The sequence below is a fragment of the Agelaius phoeniceus genome, chromosome 4 (genome assembly GCF_051311805.1).
Source record: "Agelaius phoeniceus isolate bAgePho1 chromosome 4, bAgePho1.hap1, whole genome shotgun sequence".
NCBI lineage: Eukaryota > Metazoa > Chordata > Aves > Passeriformes > Icteridae > Agelaius > Agelaius phoeniceus.
In genome coordinates this window covers 60,199,185-60,223,280 of record NC_135268.1, presented here as the reverse complement: position 1 = coordinate 60,223,280, position 24,096 = coordinate 60,199,185, and the positions used below count along the sequence as shown (strand labels likewise).

The 24,096-nt window shown below is 37.0% G+C and overlaps 1 protein-coding gene across 2 annotated transcripts in view; it reads right to left on the bottom strand.

Moving 5' to 3' along the window:
- The window catches only part of BOD1L1 (biorientation of chromosomes in cell division 1 like 1), a 36,910-nt gene that overhangs the window by 5,705 nt on the left and 7,109 nt on the right, over positions 1-24,096 (bottom strand). For both annotated transcript variants that reach the window (XM_054632584.2, XM_054632587.2), the window contains exons 8-20: positions 23,668-23,812; positions 22,896-22,971; positions 15,895-22,009; positions 13,773-13,834; positions 12,310-12,370; positions 9,794-9,837; positions 8,787-8,874; positions 7,644-7,723; positions 6,944-7,028; positions 5,904-5,977; positions 4,577-4,652; positions 4,462-4,496; positions 2,567-2,612 (exon numbers count right to left, since the gene is read on the bottom strand). In XM_054632584.2, coding sequence (XP_054488559.2) covers positions 2,567-2,612; positions 4,462-4,496; positions 4,577-4,652; positions 5,904-5,977; positions 6,944-7,028; positions 7,644-7,723; positions 8,787-8,874; positions 9,794-9,837; positions 12,310-12,370; positions 13,773-13,834; positions 15,895-22,009; positions 22,896-22,971; positions 23,668-23,812 — 6,987 coding nt within the window. The remainder of the gene's footprint in view (positions 1-2,566; positions 2,613-4,461; positions 4,497-4,576; positions 4,653-5,903; positions 5,978-6,943; positions 7,029-7,643; positions 7,724-8,786; positions 8,875-9,793; positions 9,838-12,309; positions 12,371-13,772; positions 13,835-15,894; positions 22,010-22,895; positions 22,972-23,667; positions 23,813-24,096) is intronic.

Below are 24,096 nucleotides of genomic sequence, written 5' to 3'. Positions count from 1 at the left end.
CTCTGTGATGAGAGTGATTATTTTACAAAGCTTTTGAACTCTGTCAAATGGAATTATCTCCAACACTGCAAGGATAAAAATCCTTAGCAATAAAAAAGAGAAACCTAAATAAAAGCAAGCTTTTATATATTTTACCCCCTGCCATAAAAACTGCTGTCTAATTTCTAAAAGCTAAATAACAGAGGACACAAACTCTAAACCCCTCACCAATTAGACTGAGAAAACAAACAAAAGAATGACAATGCCAAGGATCTAAAATAGATCTCAAAGAGCAGAAACATATTCTAAAACTCACAAGCTTTTTGGCACTCCTTTGTAAGGTTATGGGGAAAAACTTTTATACAAATGCAAATGAAGTAAACAGAAATATAGTTAAGTGTTTAAAAAATAAGTGAAATAAAGCATTGGACTGTCCACTGTATTAAGCTTTACACACAACATAAGCACATACATAATACAATCAGCATGTATTAGTTCTATTGTGTTCAAAAGAGATACTTCATAATTCTGGTTCACTTTGGCAAATCTGTAGCAAAGGAGTTTTTGGCTGAAAAATAATCCCATGTAGGTCCATGATATGCCTTTAACAGATAACCCTCTGTAAGATACCAAAATGTAGCATTTTGCCTGAAGATAAGTAAAAAAATATTAAGACACAGTATCTAAAATCATACTAATTGTAGAGCAGCAACTGTTGATTAGTGCTAAGTAATTAGTTTCAAGTTCAGTGTTAGTGTTATGGGAGGATGATACTTTCAGAAAACATGTGTCTTAATTGCATGTGCTGTAGTGACCAAAAATAAAACTCTGCATCCCACTCCACATGTGCTTCTGTCCCTACTGCAAATCCTTATGCAGAACACCCAGAAAATACCAGAGTAAGTGAACTGCACAGAGGGATTCAACTTGGCTTCCTTTTCACCACCAGGGGTTCTCAACCCCTTTATGCCCATGAATGCTAATACAGGATGAAAAATTTAACAGCACATTCCCCTTTATATACTCCTCTGAACATTGCTGTGATACCAACAGCCTGTTACCAGGAAAACAGAAATGTTACATAACACACAAACTTTAAGTACACAGTCAGGTGTCTGCTTTTGAATAAAAAGCAAAGCAGAATGCACTTTTATTTCATTTTCACATTCTTGTCTGTTCTCTTGGCAGTTCACAGAAGTCAAGTACCACACAATGAGCTAACCCTCCAGAGACAATTCTGAAGCATATGGATTAAAGCTGACATTTTAACAAATGTGGAGAAAAAAGGAAACAGCCCATATGTTCAGTGCAGCCAGATTAGTCTATCTGTAGAAACCTAAGCTTTTGGGAACTCCAGAAGACTTGTTTTGAAGGTTTGGTTTCTCAGATTTTCTGCATGTTTGCTTGCATTTGTTTGCAAACCATTTTAATCTACTTTTCAGTTCACCTGCTTCTTAAAATGGCTTTTTAAAGTTTTTTTATGAATGGCCTTTATTGCTGGCAAGGGGGGCTATTTACAGACACGAACGAGACGGCGCTGCTGCAGAAAGCACCTCGAGCTGTTTTATTTTTCAGCATCAGTCTCATTACATGATTATGACAATGGGAAGATGCCAGCAGCTCACATTCCAGGTAGCAAACTAAAAAACTTAATGTTACAAGTTACTTTATAAGCTTTTTGACCAATCATACAAAGCAAAAGCATATTGACAGTAGTTCTATCCAATCACCATAAGCACACGTACCTTTGGTTAAAACAATGCTTGCTTATTTCGAACACAAGACCTACTTGTAAGCCTTAAAACACAACACACAGAGCTCCATTATTAAGCTTTAACCTTCCTAATATCTTGCTAGATAAACTTTCTGTAGCTTAGAGAGCTATTCAGACAAGCGTTAATACACAGGCCATAATTAAAAAAACACATTTAAACAACCAGTGCAGTTCAGACTCTATACACAAGAAAAATTAGAAAAGGGAAATAGAAAGGAATTTCACTTAATTGTATTTTAGTTTGAAGCACTTAAAATACATTTTTGAGTTAAGCTAAACAACCGTGTTCCAAAGATCTTACAGCAGTTGTAAAAGAGAAAGAAATATCCCCTCAAGATACCCCTAAGATCTTAGATACACATCCACAGATACAACAATTAACTGAATAAAATGTGAAATGTAATGTAGTAAGTGTGATGGGTAGTCACTGTATGAAAGAAAACATGCAGAAATGGAAAGCAATCACTAAGAGCCAGTCTGATGGGGCACCTACCTTCCTCTGAAGCTCTGCCATGTACTTAGCCTATTCAATCATTTGGTATATTCTGCAATGCATTATTCAGCACTGAGCAGTGCTGCTGCATCTTTGAACTAAGTTCTTATCAAGCTGCTCTTTTTTGGAACTAAAAACTTGGTAGCAGTTAGGGCCAAGTCTTCTCTTCATCTCTTTCTTCAGATGCTTTCATTCATGAATAACACTGACTGCCAGAGATGGTGTCAGGATGAAGAAGGACCCATGTGAGTTTTGTGAAAACCCTCTTCCATTTCTTCCATCTTTTGTTTTATATGTTGAGGCAGGTATAATTTGCTTACCTGTTTGAGGTGTTTTCCCTCTACTTGCAGAGGTAGGAGACTGCAGCTGAAATTAAAAAAGTGGGTTTTTTAATTTATAAAAAATCAGGAAAATTCAGCATTGCATTACATTATCACAGAAACTTGCTAACATTCAATGTAGAATGGATCTGTAAATCTAGAAAACATGAACATTAATGAGCACACAAAGTTTGTACTGTAGTTTAAGAGTAGGATGCATTTTTCCATTTTGATAAATAACAAACAAATCAGCCCATAAACAAATCACAGCACTTTCACTAGCCTGACACTAAAGTCATTGCAATAGAAGACACAAAAGATAAAAGCAGTTTCAGTCAAACACATTTTCAAGTATTTAATTATCAACAAAGAAGTTAATACAGTCACTTTAGAACTACAAGTCACCAGAAATTGTTTATTTACTCAGTATGCAGAAAAATCTATATATAATTACACAATGTCCCTATGACTGTCCAAAAACTTCAGTGCTTTCACCACTGAATGACCACACCAGGATGCCTATGGTTCCTCTAAAGTAGCAATGTGTTCCCACAGCAGCCCTGGGGAAACTGTCATGTCCCTCTGTCTCAGGTGGAGGGCAGGTATCACTCCTCCCTGAGCCAGCCTGCAGCTCACACCAACCCCTCACTCATCACTAGGAAGTACAAGACCTTTATACACTTGAACCAGAACAAGATGATTTTGTTCCAGCACTGAGGGTGCCAAGGTACACCTATTTCTGAGGGTGATTTAAAAATTAATTTTAACCCTTAATGGGACAAAAAAAACCACCCCCCCAAAAAAAAACCCAAACAAAAACCAAGCCACAACACCAAAACAGAAAAACCAAATACCAAAATCCACACCAGTTCAAATTACATTTCATTAAATTAACATTTAAAAAAAAATCAATCAGGAAAGACTAGGAATTCTCAAACAGAATTCCAGCCAACCTGTAAGAAGGGACAGGACTCAAAGGGCTGCCTGAAATATGAGGACAGAACAAGCAGAGACAATAACTCCTTTTGTCCATAAAGTAGGTAAATTCCCAAGATTTCCAACAGCCATGCCAGCTGGTGCCTCACCAGGCAAGCAGGAAGAAAACCTGTGTTTCAAGACAACTTCATTTTTAAAATCCACCCTTTTCTATGCAATAATGTTGATTCTGAAATAAGAGGCATTCCCTAGACAGAAGCCTTTAACCAGAATAAATCCAACTGACTGCACTCCACAAACATGCCTGACCCATCACTGCCCTGTGCTGTAATCCAACTGGATTGCAGAAACAATACCAACAGACCACCTTCCTAGCTGTGAATGTCCTTCACAGGGCTTAGGAAACAAAACTACCACTGAGCTTTAGAAAACAGACATGTTTCATGAGCCCCTAGGTTACTCACCAGTATGTCTCTATCTCTCACATGAGGTGTAATACAACTGCTTTACATAATATTTTATTTTACAGCTATGGAAAGATTCTATGTGCTATTGTTATGATATATTCAGTAGAGGAGAAAACCCCTCATTTTTGAAATAAAGTCACCCTTGCTCTTCAGGCCAAAATTACTCCCAGCATGAACTAGAAGTCACATATGCATACCACCAAAACTTCACCCTGCACACAGGTACATATTGCTAGCTAGAATAACACTTGTATTGAGTGAACTAAGTGTGAAGCTGGTAGGTCATTTGCTACATTCTGAAATAACACTATATTTTGCTTAAAAAGTTCATCTACATTAAGAGACACTATTAATAAAGTTTTGTTTGCTTAGACTGAACTCAGGTATCAAGATTTCCATAAGATGTTTCTGAAATGCTGTTAACTGTTAAGCAGATAAATGGCTCTTGAAATACTGTGTTTAAATGCACCCAAACAAAATAAAGGCACTTACATTCCCAGTGCTCATATCAGCTTTTGACTCCCCACCTGAGGGAAGAAATATGAGTTCAGAACTTGAATGTCACTATTATCCTTGTTTTCCCACACAGGTATTATAAGCTACTTACCACCAGGCTGTACTGCTTCAAGAGGGTATTTACGAGGCCGTCCCCTTTTGCGTTTCACTACTACAGGCTGATTTTCCTATTAAAAATAAAGGACAGAAATATTTTACTGTAACTGACTTTTGGCATTTGAGCAATACAATACAAAGACTGCTAACTGAATTCATAATGTGACAGTGGCAGAAGTCGTACTTTTCAGTTAAAAAATAGATGAGGGAAAGTTTAATAGCAAGAGACACTGCCTGTTATGAAATCAACTAATATAAGTGAAAAGAAACAAGACAACTCCCAGTTATACAAAATTCTGAGTGTTTGACTCAGGCACAAAGCATATCTGAGAATGCAGTGCCTTCTGCTACCCTAGCCCCAAAATGTCTATCACTTGGTCTCACAAATGCTGCTGGCTTACCCCACACAAGAACCCCAGACTTTAATACCCCATGAGCCCCTTTTCCCAGTGCCATATAGCACAGGCTACATCCTGTATGTTGAGCAAGTGCTTCAAACAATTAATATTCTAATTACCCCAATACACAGATTACTGATATTCTTTATACAAACCTTCAGCAAAGAAGGGCACCTCCTTTTAAGCTTTGAAAGAGAACTTTTAAGTAACAAAGTCAGATGCTCAGATTGCAAAATCCCCAATAAGACTTTCTCTTATACACAAGGAAAGCTTAAATGCCTCATTCAGCATTTACTGAAGTTTAGCAGTATCTCCCCCAGAATGGTTCTTAAGAGATTCAAGCCTTGAGTGAACAGATATAAAAACATATTCTTTAAATTTCCTTCTTCCAAATTTGAGGCAAAAAACCCACAAATGATGAAATCCAACACCTTTCTGAGATCAGTGTCTATTTCTAGAGGCCAGCATCAATTTTAATCTCAAGGGATCAGACATTTGTTTGTAACCCATACTGTAGAGTATCTCAAGTATGTGCCTAGGAGATAACAAAGACTTTAAAAACTGTTGATAGATAGTATTTTTTAAAGGCAAGTTTTATTTGTTAATGACTAAACTGTCCACATCAATTACCAAGTTTTCAGAAAATATGATTTCTATACAATACAACTCTATATAATTGCTTTCTAAACATTTTGTAAGCACTATTAAGCCTAGGAAGGGAGTCAGTCCTACTTCCATATTAAGACATAGATGTTTTATGGTCTGTAAGGTAGTACTTTGTGACAGAGCTACATAAGTCCTTGGTACTTTTTGAAGACAATTTTAATATGACTGTCAACAAAATACAAAGTAGTTATGTACCACAAAGACAGTACTGTGAACCTGCACTAATCTCAGTGAGTTAACATGAATAAGACCACTCACCTCTGGAGAATTTTCATTTGATTCTGGACTGTGGTTTTTCTTTTCAGATATTTCCTGTTCAAAGTTAAGTTCATCTTCACACATAAGAAAAGAAAAAAAAAAAAGAAAGAAATTGTATACCTTTGTTTTATTAGGCAAAAGAACTAATAAAAGCCACAACCTCCACACTGAAAACGTTATTTCATTCTTTAGCCCAAAATTCCCTAAAAACACCCATCAGAAATCAACACTGTTTGCCTTGTAGCAACAGTGTATTGATCTGCCAAAATGCTTCCCACTAATGCCAGATGAGTTAGGGAGGTCTTCTATTTTAAGGTAAGAGCAAAAGCTCACACTTGTGACATACTATAAAATGGTAGGACAAATACAAGCCCCTATTCCATTTTCTCACATGTTCCATGAAACAGGAAGCTGAGGATACAAGCACCTTACAGAACAGATTCAGACTCGTCAACTTGCTCGCATGAGAAACAAAACTATTAACAGGCCAAACTAACATCAGGGAATATTCTCAGACTGTTCCCACAAAACCAGACTGAAGTAACAAAGCCACATACCACCTTTTATTATTTTTTTTAGTGCAATTAAGTCAATTACAATAGTGCAACTTGCACTCTTTTCTGGTCATTTACTCTGCAGAAACAAACAAAACTGATCTGTTGGTTGTGTCATGGATTTTTAGTAGGACAGCCCTTTCTTGTAGTCAGAGGTAGATGTTCTTATCACATAATGCTGATTGTTCTATTTTCCTCACCTACCTGCTTATTTCCCATCAGCTTTCCCAGCCAAGATACATACTAAAGCAGTAATGGAGCCAGTGGGTGGTAACAGCAAAAGCATCAAAACTTTTCTCATTGTTAAAGAAACTAAGATTAATGTATTATTTACTAGCAGTAATAGAGCAGAAATCAACCAGAGAATATATGCAAGTATATTTGCTGGGATCAAGTTCCCACTTTCTCTCAAAAATCATTCAAATGAAAAGAAATGAGCATTCAATATGGGTTCAGAAAATCTGCCATAATGGGCAGTTTAATTACCTTTTTCTTCCACAGTACTTCTAGGAGGTGTTTGTGTTACATCAATTTCTTTGGACACTTCTGCTGCATCACCTGAAATAACTTCCTACATTATTTTGAAACAAGAGAGGAAAGATGCTTTACTACATATTAAAAATTGTGGTCAGTTACACTAAAAACAACACCCCATCCCGATACATGAGCAGTTATTTTACTCATCGAGGTTTTGTACTGGCTCTTAAAAACTTTCATGTTGAGAAGCTTCATCACAAATCAGTGGGTGAGGTAGTCCCAAATATACTGCATATACTCCTAAAAAGAACATCTATCTTGTCCTAATTCCTGTTTTGATTTAGCAGAACTCAGGTAAAGTGCAATATACCCTCTTGAAGAGCTCAGATCAGTACACCCATGCAGACATTGAACTGACTGGAGAGCTGGCATCCAACAATGCTCCATGAGATCCCAAGTTCCCAACTGTTGTGCAACCCAGTCCTCTCAGACTTCCACACCTCAGAGTCCACACAGACACTTGCCTTTTTTGTTTTTTAATTGTCTCCCCCACTGAAAAGTATCATCTGATTGTCAGTTCTTTTGTATTCAAGACAATGTAAAAGTAGTTTAATTATGGAAACACCTCCTAAAATAAACTGCTGAAGAAATTATGATTAAGATTTTCATCTTATTTACAATTGCAGAACATAAGAGTTCTTGAAAATACCTTGATGTTACCAGGTTTCATTTTGGAACACTGACTTTGTTCATCATCTTTTAGCACATCCTGAGCAATCTGCTGGTTGCCTGCAAAAGCAAGTGACAATTGAAGTGTTAAAAAAGTGTTGCCTGCATTTGTCATATTTTCGTGTCACTTTTATACCAGCTCACTATTACTGAGATTGAAAAGTCTGAAAAGCAGCCTCTTACTACCAAAAATATGAACAGAAAGTTATTCCAACCACTCTTTGAAATGGGAAGACAATAACAGAAGAGAATTACATGTTTCTTGTGTGTCACAGGTGTGGTTTGTTTTGTTTGCTTGTTTGTTTTTAAAGATAAGCTCAAAATTGAAATTTGGTAAGTAACACATCAAGAAATAGAGCACCAAGCTCAGCTTCAACTCACCCAGAGGCAGGGAAAGCCGTTAATGCTATGTGAGACACTAATGAATACATGACTTCTAATCACTCACTTCATCAGATCACAATTCTTAGAGGAATAAAAGGTCTTATGAAAAAATGCTATTATTAATGGTACTAACTTTTTTCTAAATTGTTCTGATGCTGAAAAGACATAAGAAGTTGAATCCAGAGCTTGAAGAGGTATTACATTGTCAGTCTTGTAATTACTGTATAAACAAAATGCCCAACTTATTTTGATGCTAACTGCATCTAAATGAAATTTAGAAATGATTATGCCATTCAATGGACTATATTCCTTCTCAGTTTTTGCTTCCAGACAAAGAAAAGGCTACACTAAAATTTATTTCTTTCCACCTAAGAAAAGGAAGCATCCATCCCCACAAAGTTTACATTTTCCTAATGATCAGCTTCCTTATCTTTTATTTTAGAAGGATAAAATTAGTAATTATTTTATAGACTGAACAAAAAAATGTTTCTTCACCCATGATTGAGAAAATGACTATAATGCTTTTCTGTGCAGTAATTAAATTTGTTGCAATATTTTTATCAAATATCTTAACTGAAATATTAGAAATTATTTTGGGAGTATAAATTGCTTTGAAGTTTGGAATTTCCCCATCTCTATTATTTTCTCAAAAATACCATTTTATGGTCTAGACACAGTAGAACATGGTTTTGCCACAGAAAAGCTTTGCACAAATTCCTGTACTTCTGTATCAACTCACATTTTTTTTCATCCATTGTTTCTGGAGATTTACATTGATTTCCTCTAGATCTATGTTCTTCAGTTATCTGAGTAGCTGAGTTTTCCACCTACACACAAAACACAAAGAAGAATAAACTTAATGGAAAAAAAAAAGTTATCAACACAGAAGGGAGAAACTTTTCCCTACTGGCTTCTTCCATGCACAACGTACATTAAAATGGAAAGCAGCTGTTACAAAGGAATTTATTCCTAGAACTCAAGTAACAATTCCTACTACGAATGGCACGATCAAAAAACTTCAAACCTGCCGTATTTTCAAAATTTTTGACTGATACTTTTATTGAAAAAAGTCTCTACCAAAATCAGAATTAAGCACCCTAGTACATGTGTTAAAAGTACTCCATCACAGTAAATCACAAAGAATATTTCTGGGTTTAAAGAACATTCTTCCTATCACAGAAACAACAGAATCATCTCATTAGCACCAGAAATGTGGCCAACCAGCATTTCAATATAGTAATAAATATATTTACTACCCGAGTTAATTAACCACAAACACAATTTCAGCCTGCTATCTCTATTAAATGCCTTATTTTTGCTCCAAAAGATACACTTTACATTTGCAAGTTTACATTTGCAAGGCAAGAGTTATGCCTCTTATAAAATCTTGCAAAAGACAGCAGACTGCATTAAAATAGGTTTCTAATTGTGATCAAAACCTCCAAGAATAATCCCTATTTTTTTTCTCTAGTCTCATGGAGATCAGTCAAGCTTCTCTTTTCTGCCAGTTAACAGTCTTGAAACAGTCACAGACTATAGAATAACAATGCAAGATTTATTTACTGGCAGATTTGAAAGAATAATTAGATCTCAACCTACACAGCTGCAGAGTCTCAATAAACATAGGCTCTGCATATACAAAAATAATATTTTCCTTTAGAGAATATTTAATGTAAATAGAAGTAAATTCAAGTAAGAGAAAAGCAGCACAGACTTATAGAATAAATTTAAAAAACAAGTACTTACATGAGAAGTTTCTCTTTCCAAAGGAATATTCCTCTGCAGCGCATCTATTAAAAATAATTTTAACACAATTAGAAAAGCTAAGCAAATGCAAAGTATCACAGTATCCTCTACTTCACCTCCCTGAAAGGATTCCAGAGAACCTGAAACTACATAAAACTTACTTTCTATGTCAGAAGTAAAAGACATCAAATCTTCTCTTTAACAATATGCCCACAAAATAAAAGAAGAATATTAATTCCTCAGCACAGGATAACTGAGAATCACCTTATGGTTGAAATACAGGCAATGAAGGGGCTGTCACCTTTCAAATTTATGGTGACTTTGAAATTTCAAATACAGTTCTACCATCTGAATCAGAATTTCATCCATCACAATCTTAGATTCTGGATCATGGGATGAAGTAGAACATGATTAAGCTACATTATAATTCCAGAGAAATAAAGTTTGCTTAATTGTACTACTAAAACCTGTAGCTGATAGAATGCACATAAGGAAATTGTCCAGTTGCTAAACTCCACTATACTCAGATTAAGTACAGCCTCAGCCTTCCATATCACAAAAACAGGGAAAATAACTATCAGAGTTGATGAGTGGTCTGGAGTTTTCAAAAAATTTCTTAACTTTCAATACACAGAGAATTACAAAGAAGCTGCTTTATCAAATGTTCTTAAAATCTGATTAATAAAAGCACCAAATTAATACCTTGATTAAAAAAAGCTGCTGAAACATTCCAAGCAACTTTCCCTTAAAAACATAAACCTAAAATCAAACAAAACCACATTTTTTATATAGAATTTTATGTATTTTGTAGCTTGTTTCTTACATCTCCATGTTTTACCAACAATTCCTCCACAGCTATACTGCTGAGCTGCACATCTTTCAATTTTTAAAGCAGTGTCAAATTAAGAGCTAGTTCCTACCTACTCAAACAGCAATGATTTGTTTACATTCCAAAGAATCTTGGACTACTAAACTACTGTGTCTGCTGTTCATACTCATGACAGGACACACATTTGTCTTTTAAACAACTTCCTTTTACGTATGTTGAGCTGTATGTATATATGCATGCATATATACATATAAGAGAGATTATTGTGGGGGAGAAAAAACCTCTCTACTAATATCTACAAAGCATTAGTCTTCAGTATGTCACATCCAACATGATTTACACAACAAATGGACTTTTGTTAAACATTTTACAAGAAACAGGATTATCTCAGCTAGTTCAATCTGCACATTTAAAATTTTAAGTACTGTCTGTCTGGGTGACTGAGTGATGGGAAGTGGCAGAGTTCTAAAGGCACTTCAAAGAAACCTCACAGTACAGAAAAACCTGTTCAAATTTTAGATCTGCCATTCTGAAGTCTACATTCTTCTAACCAATTCTCAGGGTTTACATTTGCTTTCTTGTGAGCAGAGCATGTCTCTTATCACTCAGCTGCATATACACCACCCTATAACCAGGTATATGCATCTGGCCTACCCTGAAAATAAAAAAAGAATTCCAAAGTTTTATACCAATGCTCATATCTCACCTTACTGCTGTTTTTGTTTTCTATGTCTAAAAATTTAGCAGTGAGCTTAACAGTGTGTCCCTTCATAGCATGTAGGCCTTCAGCTGCAACTTTCTGTTAGAGGAAATGCATCTTTAACCTCCCTAGACAATATAAGCAGCAGTAACACTGGCACCTCTTGGGATTCATTTTAGTTCTGCTTGCTAGTCCAATAACTGAGGATTAGCTCTCATCTGGTAGTGCTGTAAACATCTTTGTAACACATCTGGTGCACAAAATCCATCAAGATGGGCACAAAGCAGGCGTTTGTTTCTGCTTTAACAGGAAAGCCAAACAACTGCAATGCATAATCTGGGTTTGGGAAGCATGGATTCTTTTTCAGTTTTGGTCCTACTGAAGATTAGTTTAAGTACATGGAAAAGGAATCACTGAGCACAGATCCAAATTGACTAATTGAGGTTTATAACTAGATGATTACCTACTTATAACTGCTCTTCAAATTTGAATGAATGGCCACAATTATTTTAATCTTTTGGAGATTAAGAAGAAAAGAACAAACAGCAATTTTCTGTAAACTCTTTATGACTTATACTGTAGTACCTACTATTTTCATATTCTCACAAGGCCTGTCCCAGCACCCTAAAACCAGGATGTTCTAAACCTATAAGGAAGAAAGTCATTCCTTGGGGAAGTTTCTCTATCTTTCCTGGACAAATGTTTTTCTTTTGTGATTTTAAGTAGAATATTAGCAGTCGACTGTTTTTTAAATCTCAAATTTTAAAATCCTTTCCTGTTTTCAGCATATCATGTTGGAAGAAAAGTCTGACCCTCCTTTCCCACAAACCAAATTCAAGGCCCCCTGAACTCCTAAATACAGTTAAAAATTTCTGAAGGCTTTCTTCAACTCCTTTATACACCATATATAACAAATCTGCAACCCTCCCATCATAAGGAATAGTCCCTTCAGCATGAAACTAAGTTGCTATCAAGCACAAAAATCACCTTTTTGCAATTCTTTAGACTGAAGATCCACACATCCTTCTTCACTTCTCGCACTTTCAGGCTGTTGTGATTAAGCACAAAATCAAAAGAAACAAATATTGCAGATATTCAGAACAAGTACGTCTCACTCCACTCCTGCGTGTCATGATGAACATTGTCTTATCATGAATTATAAGAGTCTTCTTCAAAAGCTTTCTAAGACATCAGTACATATATTAAGAAGGAACAGTCAGAGCTAAGTTCAACAGTACAGTATTTAGATTTGACCTTAGAGTCAACATTAGTATCAGAGATTAGCTTAAAATAGCAGATTTCAGGAATTCAAGGTGCAACACCTACTCTGAGCTCCAAATAAAAGCAATAGCCTAGAAATGTTCATCTGTACATGGAAAAAAAGGATCTGCTATGTATAACAAGGTACAATGATCTCCCTTCAACTTGTGTTTCGGACAGATTTTTTTGTTTGTTTAAAAAAAAAAAAAAAAAAAGAAGTTGCAGATCAGCTCAAAGTTACCACAGCATAAATAATGCTATATGGAGTTAAGTGTATTAAGTCTGATCTGAACATTGCAAACTCAGCTACAGTTCTACATTATGGCTATACTGACTCCATATCATGTTATGCTGGTAAACAGTGCAGCTGTTTGCAGGTGCAATCATCAATAATTCCCACCAGACTGCAGTTGACTTCTACTCTCCTGAAGTCCACCCTTTCATAGATGATTGAATCTCTGATCCACGTTCTCTCTCAAAAACTTATTCTCAGAGCTTTGCAGGATACACGAATGCACTCCTGCATCTGAATGAAGAATTAAACCACGTGGAATCCTGCCTACTAGGGAACACAGCCCAGACACACAGAGCCAGCTTTGGTCTTACACAAGCTATAGGTGACCATGAGCCCAAACACCCTGGATTATGCAGGGCGCCCCACCCTTCTGTGAGAGCAGATAAGGGGCTGTGGTTATCAGAACACAGCAGCAGCAAGTGCTGTTCACACACACACAAACACACAGATGTGTGACTCTGAAGACTGGCCAGGAAGTGCTACAACACAATGAACAGCAGTGTAAGTTTGTTTACTGGTTCAAAGGAATAAACCAACATTTGCCAGCTCTAAGAGCTGGGGTGTGGGTGACTATTTTGCAGGCACTATCAAGCAACATGCACACAGTATGACCAATTTTCAAAAAAACAAGCTTCAATGTCTTAATCATAGAAGGAGTATGGCTGCAGGAGGGAATTATTCTTAACACAGAATAACATGGACAGCCCACAATTTAAAAGCCAGCTGCTTAGAAAACTACAGCTGAATAATCTGAAAAATTACTCTTTCAAAGTTCTTTAGTTTAAATTTTTAAATCTCCGTTTTTGCTGCCCAAAAATCAAAAGGTACAGGAAGAAACCCTATGAAGATGTATGAATAAGCAAGAAACAGTAAAAATTTTCAAAATAACAAATACCTTGTCAGTTCTCAAGGTACTTTCTAGTTCTTCTGTTGGCTTTGGTAAGGCTGCATTATTGCCTAATGAAATAGAAATATGTTAAAGTGATCAGAACACATTATGCATTTATCTCATGCTACAGTAGAATGATATTTCTGAGTACTACCTCAGGAATATAGCACATAAATTTAAACCCTTCCTGTGGACAACAGAAACAATAGCCAGTCTGTTTACAGCAAACCAGCTCAATAAAACCCAAAGCTGGCATCTGCAAGAACACAAGTACTGCTATGTTCTCCTTAAATACAAAAGGCTTGGAAAATATGGGGTATCAGGATTTACCACAGCTTACTTATGAATTCTGACTTTGGCCTTTTTTTCTTTCTTATTTATGAATTCTAACCTTGGTTTTTACTTCTTGCTTTTCCTTCAAAAAGAAACCATCAACAGATTTTTTAGATCACCTCTGTATTAATAAATGCAGAGCTAAGAGTTAATACTAATGACATATTTTGTTTTAAGTGACAATTAGGTCTAAATCTATCAGCTCTAGAACCATAACCACTGAAAATGTTCAATTTCTACAGAGACTGAAAACTCAGTAGTTCCTGTTAGCATCAACACAGTTTCAGAAAATCATAAACCCACTTCCTATTTCATTCCCCAGGGGAACAACTGTATGCTTGTAACATCTTAAAAACAGGCCATGGCAACAGCATAGTCACATGAGTTTTACAACATTTTTGGAAACCTATTTCAGAACCCTGTTTAGACAGCTTTTCCTAAACAAAAAGAAATAGTTACAGCATGGTAATTCATCAATGATGCATGCAAATGATTACATGATGGTTGCAATCCACAGAATAAGTACTATTACCATTTATAAAAGCTACATCAATGGACAACAAGGATTGAGGCAAGCACTGAGATAGGAATACTTTACTGTGTAATATTTTACACTTTCATGGCTCATTTGCCTCTTGTATAAACAGCAAATAACATTTTTCAAGCTTACTAAACCAGCATCTTTCCTAGAAAAATTCCTAAAATTCCAAAATCTGCAAAGACGGCTTTCTCAACCCAAATATCAACAAAACTGGAGAATAAAGCCAGCCTTTAATAAACTGGACCTAAATCCACATTATATATTTTTTTTAATTATAGCAAAGACAGACAAGAGAAGGAAAAGATTTAAAAAATAGTACTTGACCAGCATAATTCCACTCCCTGTGGCATAAATAGATTTTTCTACAGTTTAATTTCTCCAAAATTTATAATGAAGTCACAACCTTCACTTCATTACAGCATCTACACAATTCATTAATGTTCAAAAAAACTGGTGCTTCAGCTACTTCAGAGTATGCAAGGTCAAAAATAGTAGGATGTTCATTACAATGTATTTTAGGAACCAGCAACCAGGCAGATTCACTTCAAATGCTAGTGTAGAAAAATAGATCTGGATATAGAGTATGATATCCTTCATGCCATATACTATCATTTTCTATTTAAAATAGACATCTATTGCTCAGTTAAAACACTTATTTAGGATAACTGGTCTCTTCCTTTGTAACACAAAGCAGAACCATTTCAAGTGTATTCATAAGACAATAGTAAGTGTAATATATGAATCTGAACATGACCACTAAGTAGCAACCCAAAAAATCTGCAGTTATGATTAAGGATGGCAAATCTCAACCTTCAAAATAATTATGAAGTTACCTTTCTAAAATGATGAACATATGTCAAAATGACATGCATCTTCTTTCCTAAAAATCTTTTTGAATTTCATAACACATTATTAACAAAACCCATGCGTATCTCCACAATAATTACCCCTTGCAAGTAACTTTATATATTGGCTGACAACTTTAAGTCAAGGTATTTTAGTGATTTCTTGCACTCTAATATTTGTTCTCCAACACAGCTGAGGTAATTGTGCTCAGTTAAGTCTCGTTTGCCCAAAATCACATGCTTATTTATTTGTCACCAATTCTTAAGTGTATTAACAGCCATTTTGCAACTAACAAAGAAGTGAGGTATATTTGAACAGTACAAGTTATTCCTAACTATAATGGTAAAATGCATCCATTTATGACAACTTATGAACTGAAGAACTTAAAAAAAAAAAAGAAATCCTCACCTGAATTAAAGGTTGCATTACTTTTCTGAAAAGTAACTTCAGTGCCAGTATCACCTGTTTTGACCAAGCTGGTTTTGTCATCACTGTCATGTAGCTTTTCTACATGCAACGAAGTGAGGTCCCTTTTCTTCCCTACTTCTGCTTCTATTGTTACTTCACCATGGTTGGTGTTCACAGTCACTTCATTTGCAGAAACTAAGGAAAGAGCCTCTGTCTTAGGCAGGGAAGTCCTTACTTCAGGTGAGTCACTTTCTAGAAGTACATTTGAATTTAATTGATAGTTTACATTCTTTACAGCTTCACTCTCTCTTGCTGCTTCTGAAATCGTACTGGAGAGTTCCGATGTGACGTCCTCGTGCAAAACATCTTCTGCTTGCTCATCATCCCCACCTGCCTCTGGGGAAGGGCTCTCAGCAGTCTCTGTACTAATCTCCACGCAAAGGGCCTCATCTACACTCATGAGGTTCACTGCATTTTCATCTGCTTCTGTGACTTCACTGTCTACTGTGGCCTGAGATGCTGCTGATTCTGTCCTCACCCCACTCTCAGGTGTCTCGTTCTCTCTCCCAATAACAAGCAAAGAATTCTCTTTTTTTTCTGGGCCTGTAGTTGAAAGGATGCATTCAATCTGGTTAGCAGTATCAAAAATTTCTTCACTTTTGTCTTTCACTTCTGTGCTCTCAGCAGGAAGTTGACTTTCTTCTATGACTGTGAAGGTGAAGAGACTATCACATTCTTCCATTGTGCTCAGAGTGATCACTGCCCCCTCCTCCTTATCTTCTACATTTGAAGCAGTGTGTTGATCTTCACTGTCAGTTGCAACTCTTAGCACAGGAGCTCCACATTCTCCCACAATAATCACAGAACCTTTGTTCTTCCCATCTGCATTGAAAGCAGTTAGTCCAAACTGTTCATCTACAGTTGCAGTGGTCTCCACCACCCTACATTCCTCTGATGCATTTGGAGAGAGAATGGCACCTTCATTTCCTGCTACGATGAGCTGACTTTCAGCTTGTGGTGCTGCACTGATCAAGACTATCTCACATTCTTCTGTCATGCTTGTGGTGATCATAGCAGCTTCGTATCTTCCTTCTGTTTCTGAAGCAGTGAGTTTGTTTTCATCTTGCACAGCTACACTAGACATAGGAGCTTCAAAACATTCTGCTGAACTTGTAGAGATCATTAATGTTTCATTCTTTGACTCCGTGTCTGAGATATGTTGAATCACCTCTTCTGTGACTTCACTTGACATTAGGATTACTTGTTCTTCCACAACACTTGTGGAGATCATGGCACACTCATCCTTTTCTTCCTTCCCACTAGCAGTTGGGTGACTTCCATCATCACCGTTATCATCTCCTCCTCTGCTGGATTCACTAGGCATGGGAACCTCATACACCTCCATATCTACGGAAACCATGGTATTCTCATTCATTTCTTCTGTTTTCACTGAGGGGAGCTGACCATCGTATTCAATAGCTGCACTTGACATAGGAGCCTCAAATTCCTCCACAATACTGGTGGAAATCATAGCACACTCATCTTTCTCCTGCTTACTGCTGGAAGTATTCACACACTCTTTAAACTCTGTAGCTGTGCTGGGCATAGGCACTGTGTCTTCAGAGTCTATTAAGATCATAGAGTTTTCCCCACTTTCATTTACTCTTGCAACAGCAAGTGGACCCTCTTCAGCATCTGTGGCTGAATGTAAAGGAGCATCTTCCACTGTGCTGGTAGAGATGACATCACCTTTTACCTTTACTTCTCTGTCAGCAGGAGTAAGAGAAGCCTCATCCTTTGGAACTGCACTACTTATAGAGGCATCAAGTCCTCTGCTGTCAAAGAAAGTCATGGCATTCTCACGTTTATCTTCAGCACCAAACTGTGTCTTATCTTGCATGGCCATAGCACTAGTCATGGGACCCTCACATTCCCCAGCATCTGAGGGAAGCAAGGTACCTTCATGCTTTCCTGTCTGTGCAGCTAAGGCACCCTCATCTGCAGCACTTGCACTGGTCACACTGCTTTCAACAATGCCTTTATCACTTCTGCAGTCTGTGCCACAATTAGCTTCTTTCTCTGCATTTGTCATGCTGTCGACAGTAAGCTTATTTGTATCTGTGCCAGCCACTCCTGACTCAGCTTCCATTTGTTCAGCAACTATGCAGATAATGGAACTTTCACCTTCTTCTGCACTGATACAAATTAGTGCACTTTCACTTTCCACTCCTGTACAAGTAGAAGCGTGCTCATTTTCTTCATTTCCTCTTCCTGTACTGCTCACGATGTCCTCACCTTCTTCATCCTCTTCTTTTGAGCCTGTACTAGTCACAAAACCTTCATCATCACACAGACCTACACTGACTGTAGTGATACTGGCTTCTTCCTTTGCCCTTGTACTGTCCATTAAACTTTCACATTTTTCAGTTTCTAAACAAACTACAAATCCCTCATTGCTGTCTTCTATCCCTGTGCAGACTGCTGAAATTTCAGCGTCATCTTCTGGGGTTATGCCTGTGCTGGTCACTGCACTTTCACCATTTACAATATCCTCAGATTTGTCACCGCTAGTTCCAGCTGTGGCACTGTTGTCTGTGACCACTGCAACACATGCACCAGTTACAGTGCCTTCTCCTTGGGTATCCGTACCAGTCACAGAACAGACAATGAAGTTATGACCTCTTTCTTCTGCACCTGTGCAAGTCACAGTACTTTCATGTTCTTTTACTTGGCCAGCTGTAACATTGCCTCTAAATTCACCTGAATTATCACCACTGGTTGATCCTTCACCTGTTTCTGTCCCTGCACTAGTTACAGCTCCATCGCTCTCCATTTCACCTAAGCAGGACACAGAGCTTTCCAATTTGCCTGTATCTACACAAGTTGAGGTCTTTGGCTTTTCTTCAGAGCCTGCACTAGTCACAGCATCATCTTTTTCTTCTGTCCCAGCACTATTTACACTGTCTTCAATTTCTACTCCACTTGGGTTCACTAAATCCTTACCACCTTCTTCTGCATCAACCATGGTACAGTCACCATTTGCTTCTCCTTCTGTACTTGTTAGGAAGCTTTCACTTTCTGCTAATCCTTCAGTGACAACACTGCCACCACCTTCTTCAGCTGCTGCAACAGTACAGTCACCAATATCTGCTCCTGTGACAGAACTGCAGCCCTCACTACGTTTTACCCACATGCCTGTTGTGAAACCTTCATCAGCTTCTATGCTTGTGCAGATTACTGTCACCTCACTTTCTTCTGAGCAAGTGGTTGTAGCATCACTGTCCTTTCCAGAATGTGATGTACCCTCAGCTCCTTCTCCTCCTGTACTAGTTGCCATTGCAGTGCTCTCAGTGATCTTTTCTGTGCTAGTTCCTATTGCACTGGCAGGAGTTTTTTGTAGGCTGCTATACAACAAACTAAGTTTACTACTTCCTGCACTGGTACCTACAGCATTGCTTTCATTTTTGTCCATGCCAACCACATTAGTCCCTTCTTGCCCATTGGCTATAACAGAGCCTTTGAAACTTTCCTCAGGAACTCCTTCAGGCACTAAAACAGAGGAAGACTGGATCATATTATCAGTGTTATGCACCTTATTCTTTTCCACACTATCCATTATTGTGCTTCTTTCTCCTTTTGTGGAAGGATCTATATTCAAGCACTCTCTTCCTTTTCTTCTTGTAAGTTCTTTTGTTGTTACATCTCCATGATCTTCAGTTTTGCCAGACATCAAGTTTCCCTCTTTTCTTTTTAACTTCCTTTTTTGAGAGCCATCTGACTTTGCTGCTTCATTGTAATCTTCTTGCCTACGCACCCCAGCTGTACTGTCTTCCATTGCCTGTCCATCAGGCCGGGACACCTCATTCACTTTTTCCGTACTGTTTGCCATGATGGTGTTATCACCATCTTTCATGACAGAGCTCGGCACTGCACGATCTTGCTCCATGTATACAACCTGTGCTGTATCATTCTTCATAAGGAAAGCATCTTCCAATAAGGAAGTCCCATCTGAATTGTGGCATTCTTTAGACAAGGTACCTAAAGAATCTGTAGAATCTGACATATCCATATCCATGGACTTTGCATCAGCAGCATCTTCTCTTGAAGAATTAATTGCTAAAGGAACATCATCTGAATTAGAATTTATCACAGTTTTTAAATTCTTTGGTCTTCTGCTGTCTTTTGAAGCCTGATCCTTACTGGATGCATTCTTTAAGGTTCTACCACTTGATTCATACACAATACTTGTCTTATAAGCCCCTTGTTTACTGGGACCTTGAGCCATGGAAGCTTTTTTGGACAAAGAGTCTAAGGCACCAACTTGTTTATTAGAAGTATCTTGTTCAACAGTTTTTCCAGCTGCAGGCAGAAACTGTGATTCACAAGCTGCAGGATCTGCCAAGCTGTGTTTTAACTCCTTATTTGAAATAGAACGAGATCCTTTCTGTTTTACTGCACACTTGGCATCTGTGGCTTGGAGAGAGTTTTGAATGTTTTTCCCATCAATGTTAGATGCTTCGTGTGCTTTTGCTTTTTTCAAATCAAGTTCAATCAGCTCTTCTTCATGACCAGCATGTGAGTCATCATTATTCATAGTTGCCTTTTGAAGGGCTGGAACCTGGCTGCTTTCAGTTGTGCTAGCTGATTGTTTTTCCTCCTTAAGTAAATCTTGGTTTGATATACTGCCTTTCCTATTTTCACAGGAGACTTTCTTGCTTTGTTTTTTATCCACTGCCATTGTGACATTAGATAATCTTTCATGCCCACTATCCATTTCTTTAGTATCTTTATCTTCTAATTTGATGCTCTCTTCCTTCTTCTTTATTTCCTTGTGGCTGTGCTTTAAGTTTCTGCTTTTATGACCTTCAGCAGAGAACCTTCTTTCTAGTTTGGAATTACTTAAGTCTTTATCACCTCTGTATTTCTCTTTTACAGCTCCTTTTTCTCCAGAATGTACCTTAACTCTGTGACTAAAGTCTTTTTGTGATCCCTGAGTTGACTGTGGGCCACTTGCAAGCTGAAACTCAGCACCACTCTCCTCCAAACCTTTTTCTTCATTCCTGGATTTGTGCTGTTTATCCGAATCATTGTCTTCCATGCTCTTATCTTTGTCTAGCTTCTGTCCAGTGTCTTGTTTTGTTAATTCCTGTAATTCTGTTTCAGATGCTTTGAACTGTTTACTATGACTCTTGGACTTGGACTTTAACAAAATCTTGTCTTCTGCAAGGCTCTTAGATCTTCGTCTATCTTTATGAACACCATCTTCAAGTTTTACATTACTATCAGAGTTAGTTGATTCTATTTCATGTTTATCTTCTGAGTAGCTTTCACTCCTCCTGTGTGATGCTGAACCAGGTTGTTTTGAGGCACTTAGGGAATCCTTCTGTGGCTTAGAATCACTCAAGGACCTTTTGGTCTTGCATTCTGCTCTTGGTTTGTCTGTTAAGAGATGTCTGTCTTTTCTGTTTTCCTTCCGCAGCAATTCTTCAGCTTTTAAGGTTGATTCAGAAGGGTTTTTTCCATCTTTCCCTGTTACTGACACTTTCCGTTCACTTCGGTGTTTGCTTTTTCTTTCACATTTGTCATCTGAGGAAACCTTTATTTGTTGATTATGTTTCTGGCCACCATCCTCTCCTTTCAAACTTCGCTCAAATGAATGAAGTTCACCATCTTCACCTGACTTGTGAATACCATCTCCTTTATATTTGTGCCTTAAAGGGAGTTTATCTTCTAAAGCAGTTCTTTCCTTTTCATTTTTATCTCTGTAAGACTTGGCTTCTTTTTTGGCAGAATTTCTCATATGTTGAATTTCTGTGTCAGTATCTTTTTTGGGGTGTTTTTCATTCTTAGATATGGATTTCTGCTTCTGTGGTTCTTCAGTATTGACTTCTGCTTTATCCAATTGTTTTTTTGGATCCCTTGTTTCACTGTCCTGCTGAGCTCCTTCAGCCTGAAGAGAAGAGGAAGTTTTTCTTTTGTGTTCTTTTTCTGCTTTAGAATCACTTTTGCTTTCCTCAGCTGAATGCCCCCATTCCGAAAGTCTTCTAAGTTGTTTACAGATTTCATTTTTTCCATGATTGTGCTTCAATTCTTTGGAAGAATTTTTTTCACAGGTCTACAAAAGAGATTTTTTTAATATATATAAGTACACATTACACAGTTCCTTCACCTACATGCCTGAACAGAAACGGCAAGCACAAATTCTTGAAAAAAACCTTAATACACTAGGGAATACACTTAACATTATAATAAAAATTCATTTTAGCCAGGAAATGAAAACTGCCATTTTCCTTTCAGATATCTGCTATAGTGGAAAAATTGAAAGCAGAAGAAGTTATCCTTAAGCTGTCTGAACTTTATTATTTTTTCTTCATAAGGTAATTTTAGAAAAATGACTTTAAAAGGTTTTTGAATAGACAACCACAGTTTCAAGTACTTGGTAAAGCTACCTTAAATAGCTATTATGCTGTCTGGTAAAACAAAACTGTAACTAAAAATCTGAAATTAAACAACATACTAAAACTTAAAAATGATACATCTAGACTTCTACTTGAAGTCCTACTCCCACCTTTTTTAGTTTAAACAATTTTATTCATAAAAATTCTCACCATGAAAATTTTCTTTCCTTTTGTGGTGGAGCACAGTCAGTCTTCCTTTAACTTTCCAGTGAGAAGTTAAAACAAGCTCAAGTCTTTCTTATATAAAAGATACTGCTCTTTTTAAAAACCCAGCCTGCTTCACAGATTAGGGCTCAAACTGCATCTCAGATTCTACTACAACATGCATCAGCACTGAATACACAGACCACATTTCAGTGGCTCTTGCAAGTCAGAAAACATTACTACAGTGATGTCAGATCACTAATACAACGGAAGGAACAGGCAGGGAAAAACTTATAAGCGAGAACGAATGCAATTATATGCAGTTTGGTGTGGACATATGAAAGAGTACCATCAGAATTAAAAGGAAGATTGTAACATTTATACTTAAGAGACACCTACCTCATTTGTCTTTTGCATCTCTTTAGAATCATCTTCAGTTGGCTCATTTTTCTTTCTGCAACTATCTTCAGCATGCCTGAAACAGGTATTTGGACAATTTAACAAGAACAATTGGTACCAGCCTAACACTGCTTTGCAAACTTTCTGCTTTCAAAACTGAATGCAAGAGAGAAATGCCCACTAAAAATACAGAAATAGAGCATGATCACCAAACTTCTGACTAACCAATGCACCCAGGCTTTTTCCTCTTGTAAAATTATATATATCAGCTTCAAAAACACCCTGAATACCAGTGCTTTTAAGCAGTATTAGGATGACATTACAACTGTTGCTGTCCCTGTAAAATGGGTAAAAGTTCTCCTTGCCCCATATCTACTTATATGTAGACAGTTATGTACAGTTATATACAGTTATCTATCATGTAGATATGTACATGAAACATCTACCTAAAGAAGAAGCCAACTTGACTTGCCTATTAGATACACAAACATGTAAAAGTTCTCCAGTCTCATGCCTTTATTATCTTTATTACTTTATTATTATTCTGTGAAAAACCACAAAGATTGCTACTGCAGTCTGAGCTGCAACATATTTAATCAGCTGTAATTTTTCTGCCAGAATTTCATGTTTATTAGTAACAATATGATGCAAATATTTTAAGAAGAAAACTGTTTAAATGGATAAGGCCAAGTACAAAGTTGAAAAGAACCTTTCCAATCTGCAAAAATGAATATTCAAAACATTAAGTCCTTTTGAGCAAATGCATAAATACCTTGAATCTCTTTTTCTTTTTCTGCTCAAGGCCACTTTTTTTTCCAAAAATTTCTGTTCTTTAAGCACATCCTTAATGCTGGTACCAGTTGTTTTTGACTCCAGACTTTTTGATGAAGGTTCTTCGAATTGCAAGCCACTTTTTCCTAAAATAATACACAAATAGTGAAATAGATACACATCATTATATTAGAGTTTCAGCTATGAAGATGACAGAAAGCAGTACAGAGAGTACTAAGGCATAGCAGAGAATTGCAGTTAGGCGTTAATTAAGCTTAAGTAGTGCAATGGATATATGAAAAAGTGAAGAAGAAATTCTGTATTAATTCTTTGCATTATAATTATTTCTGTTACATCACTGTTGAGATGTTGGGTTATTAAGGGAAGGAGATGACTACAGCACTATATGACCATTATTCAAAGCTGAATG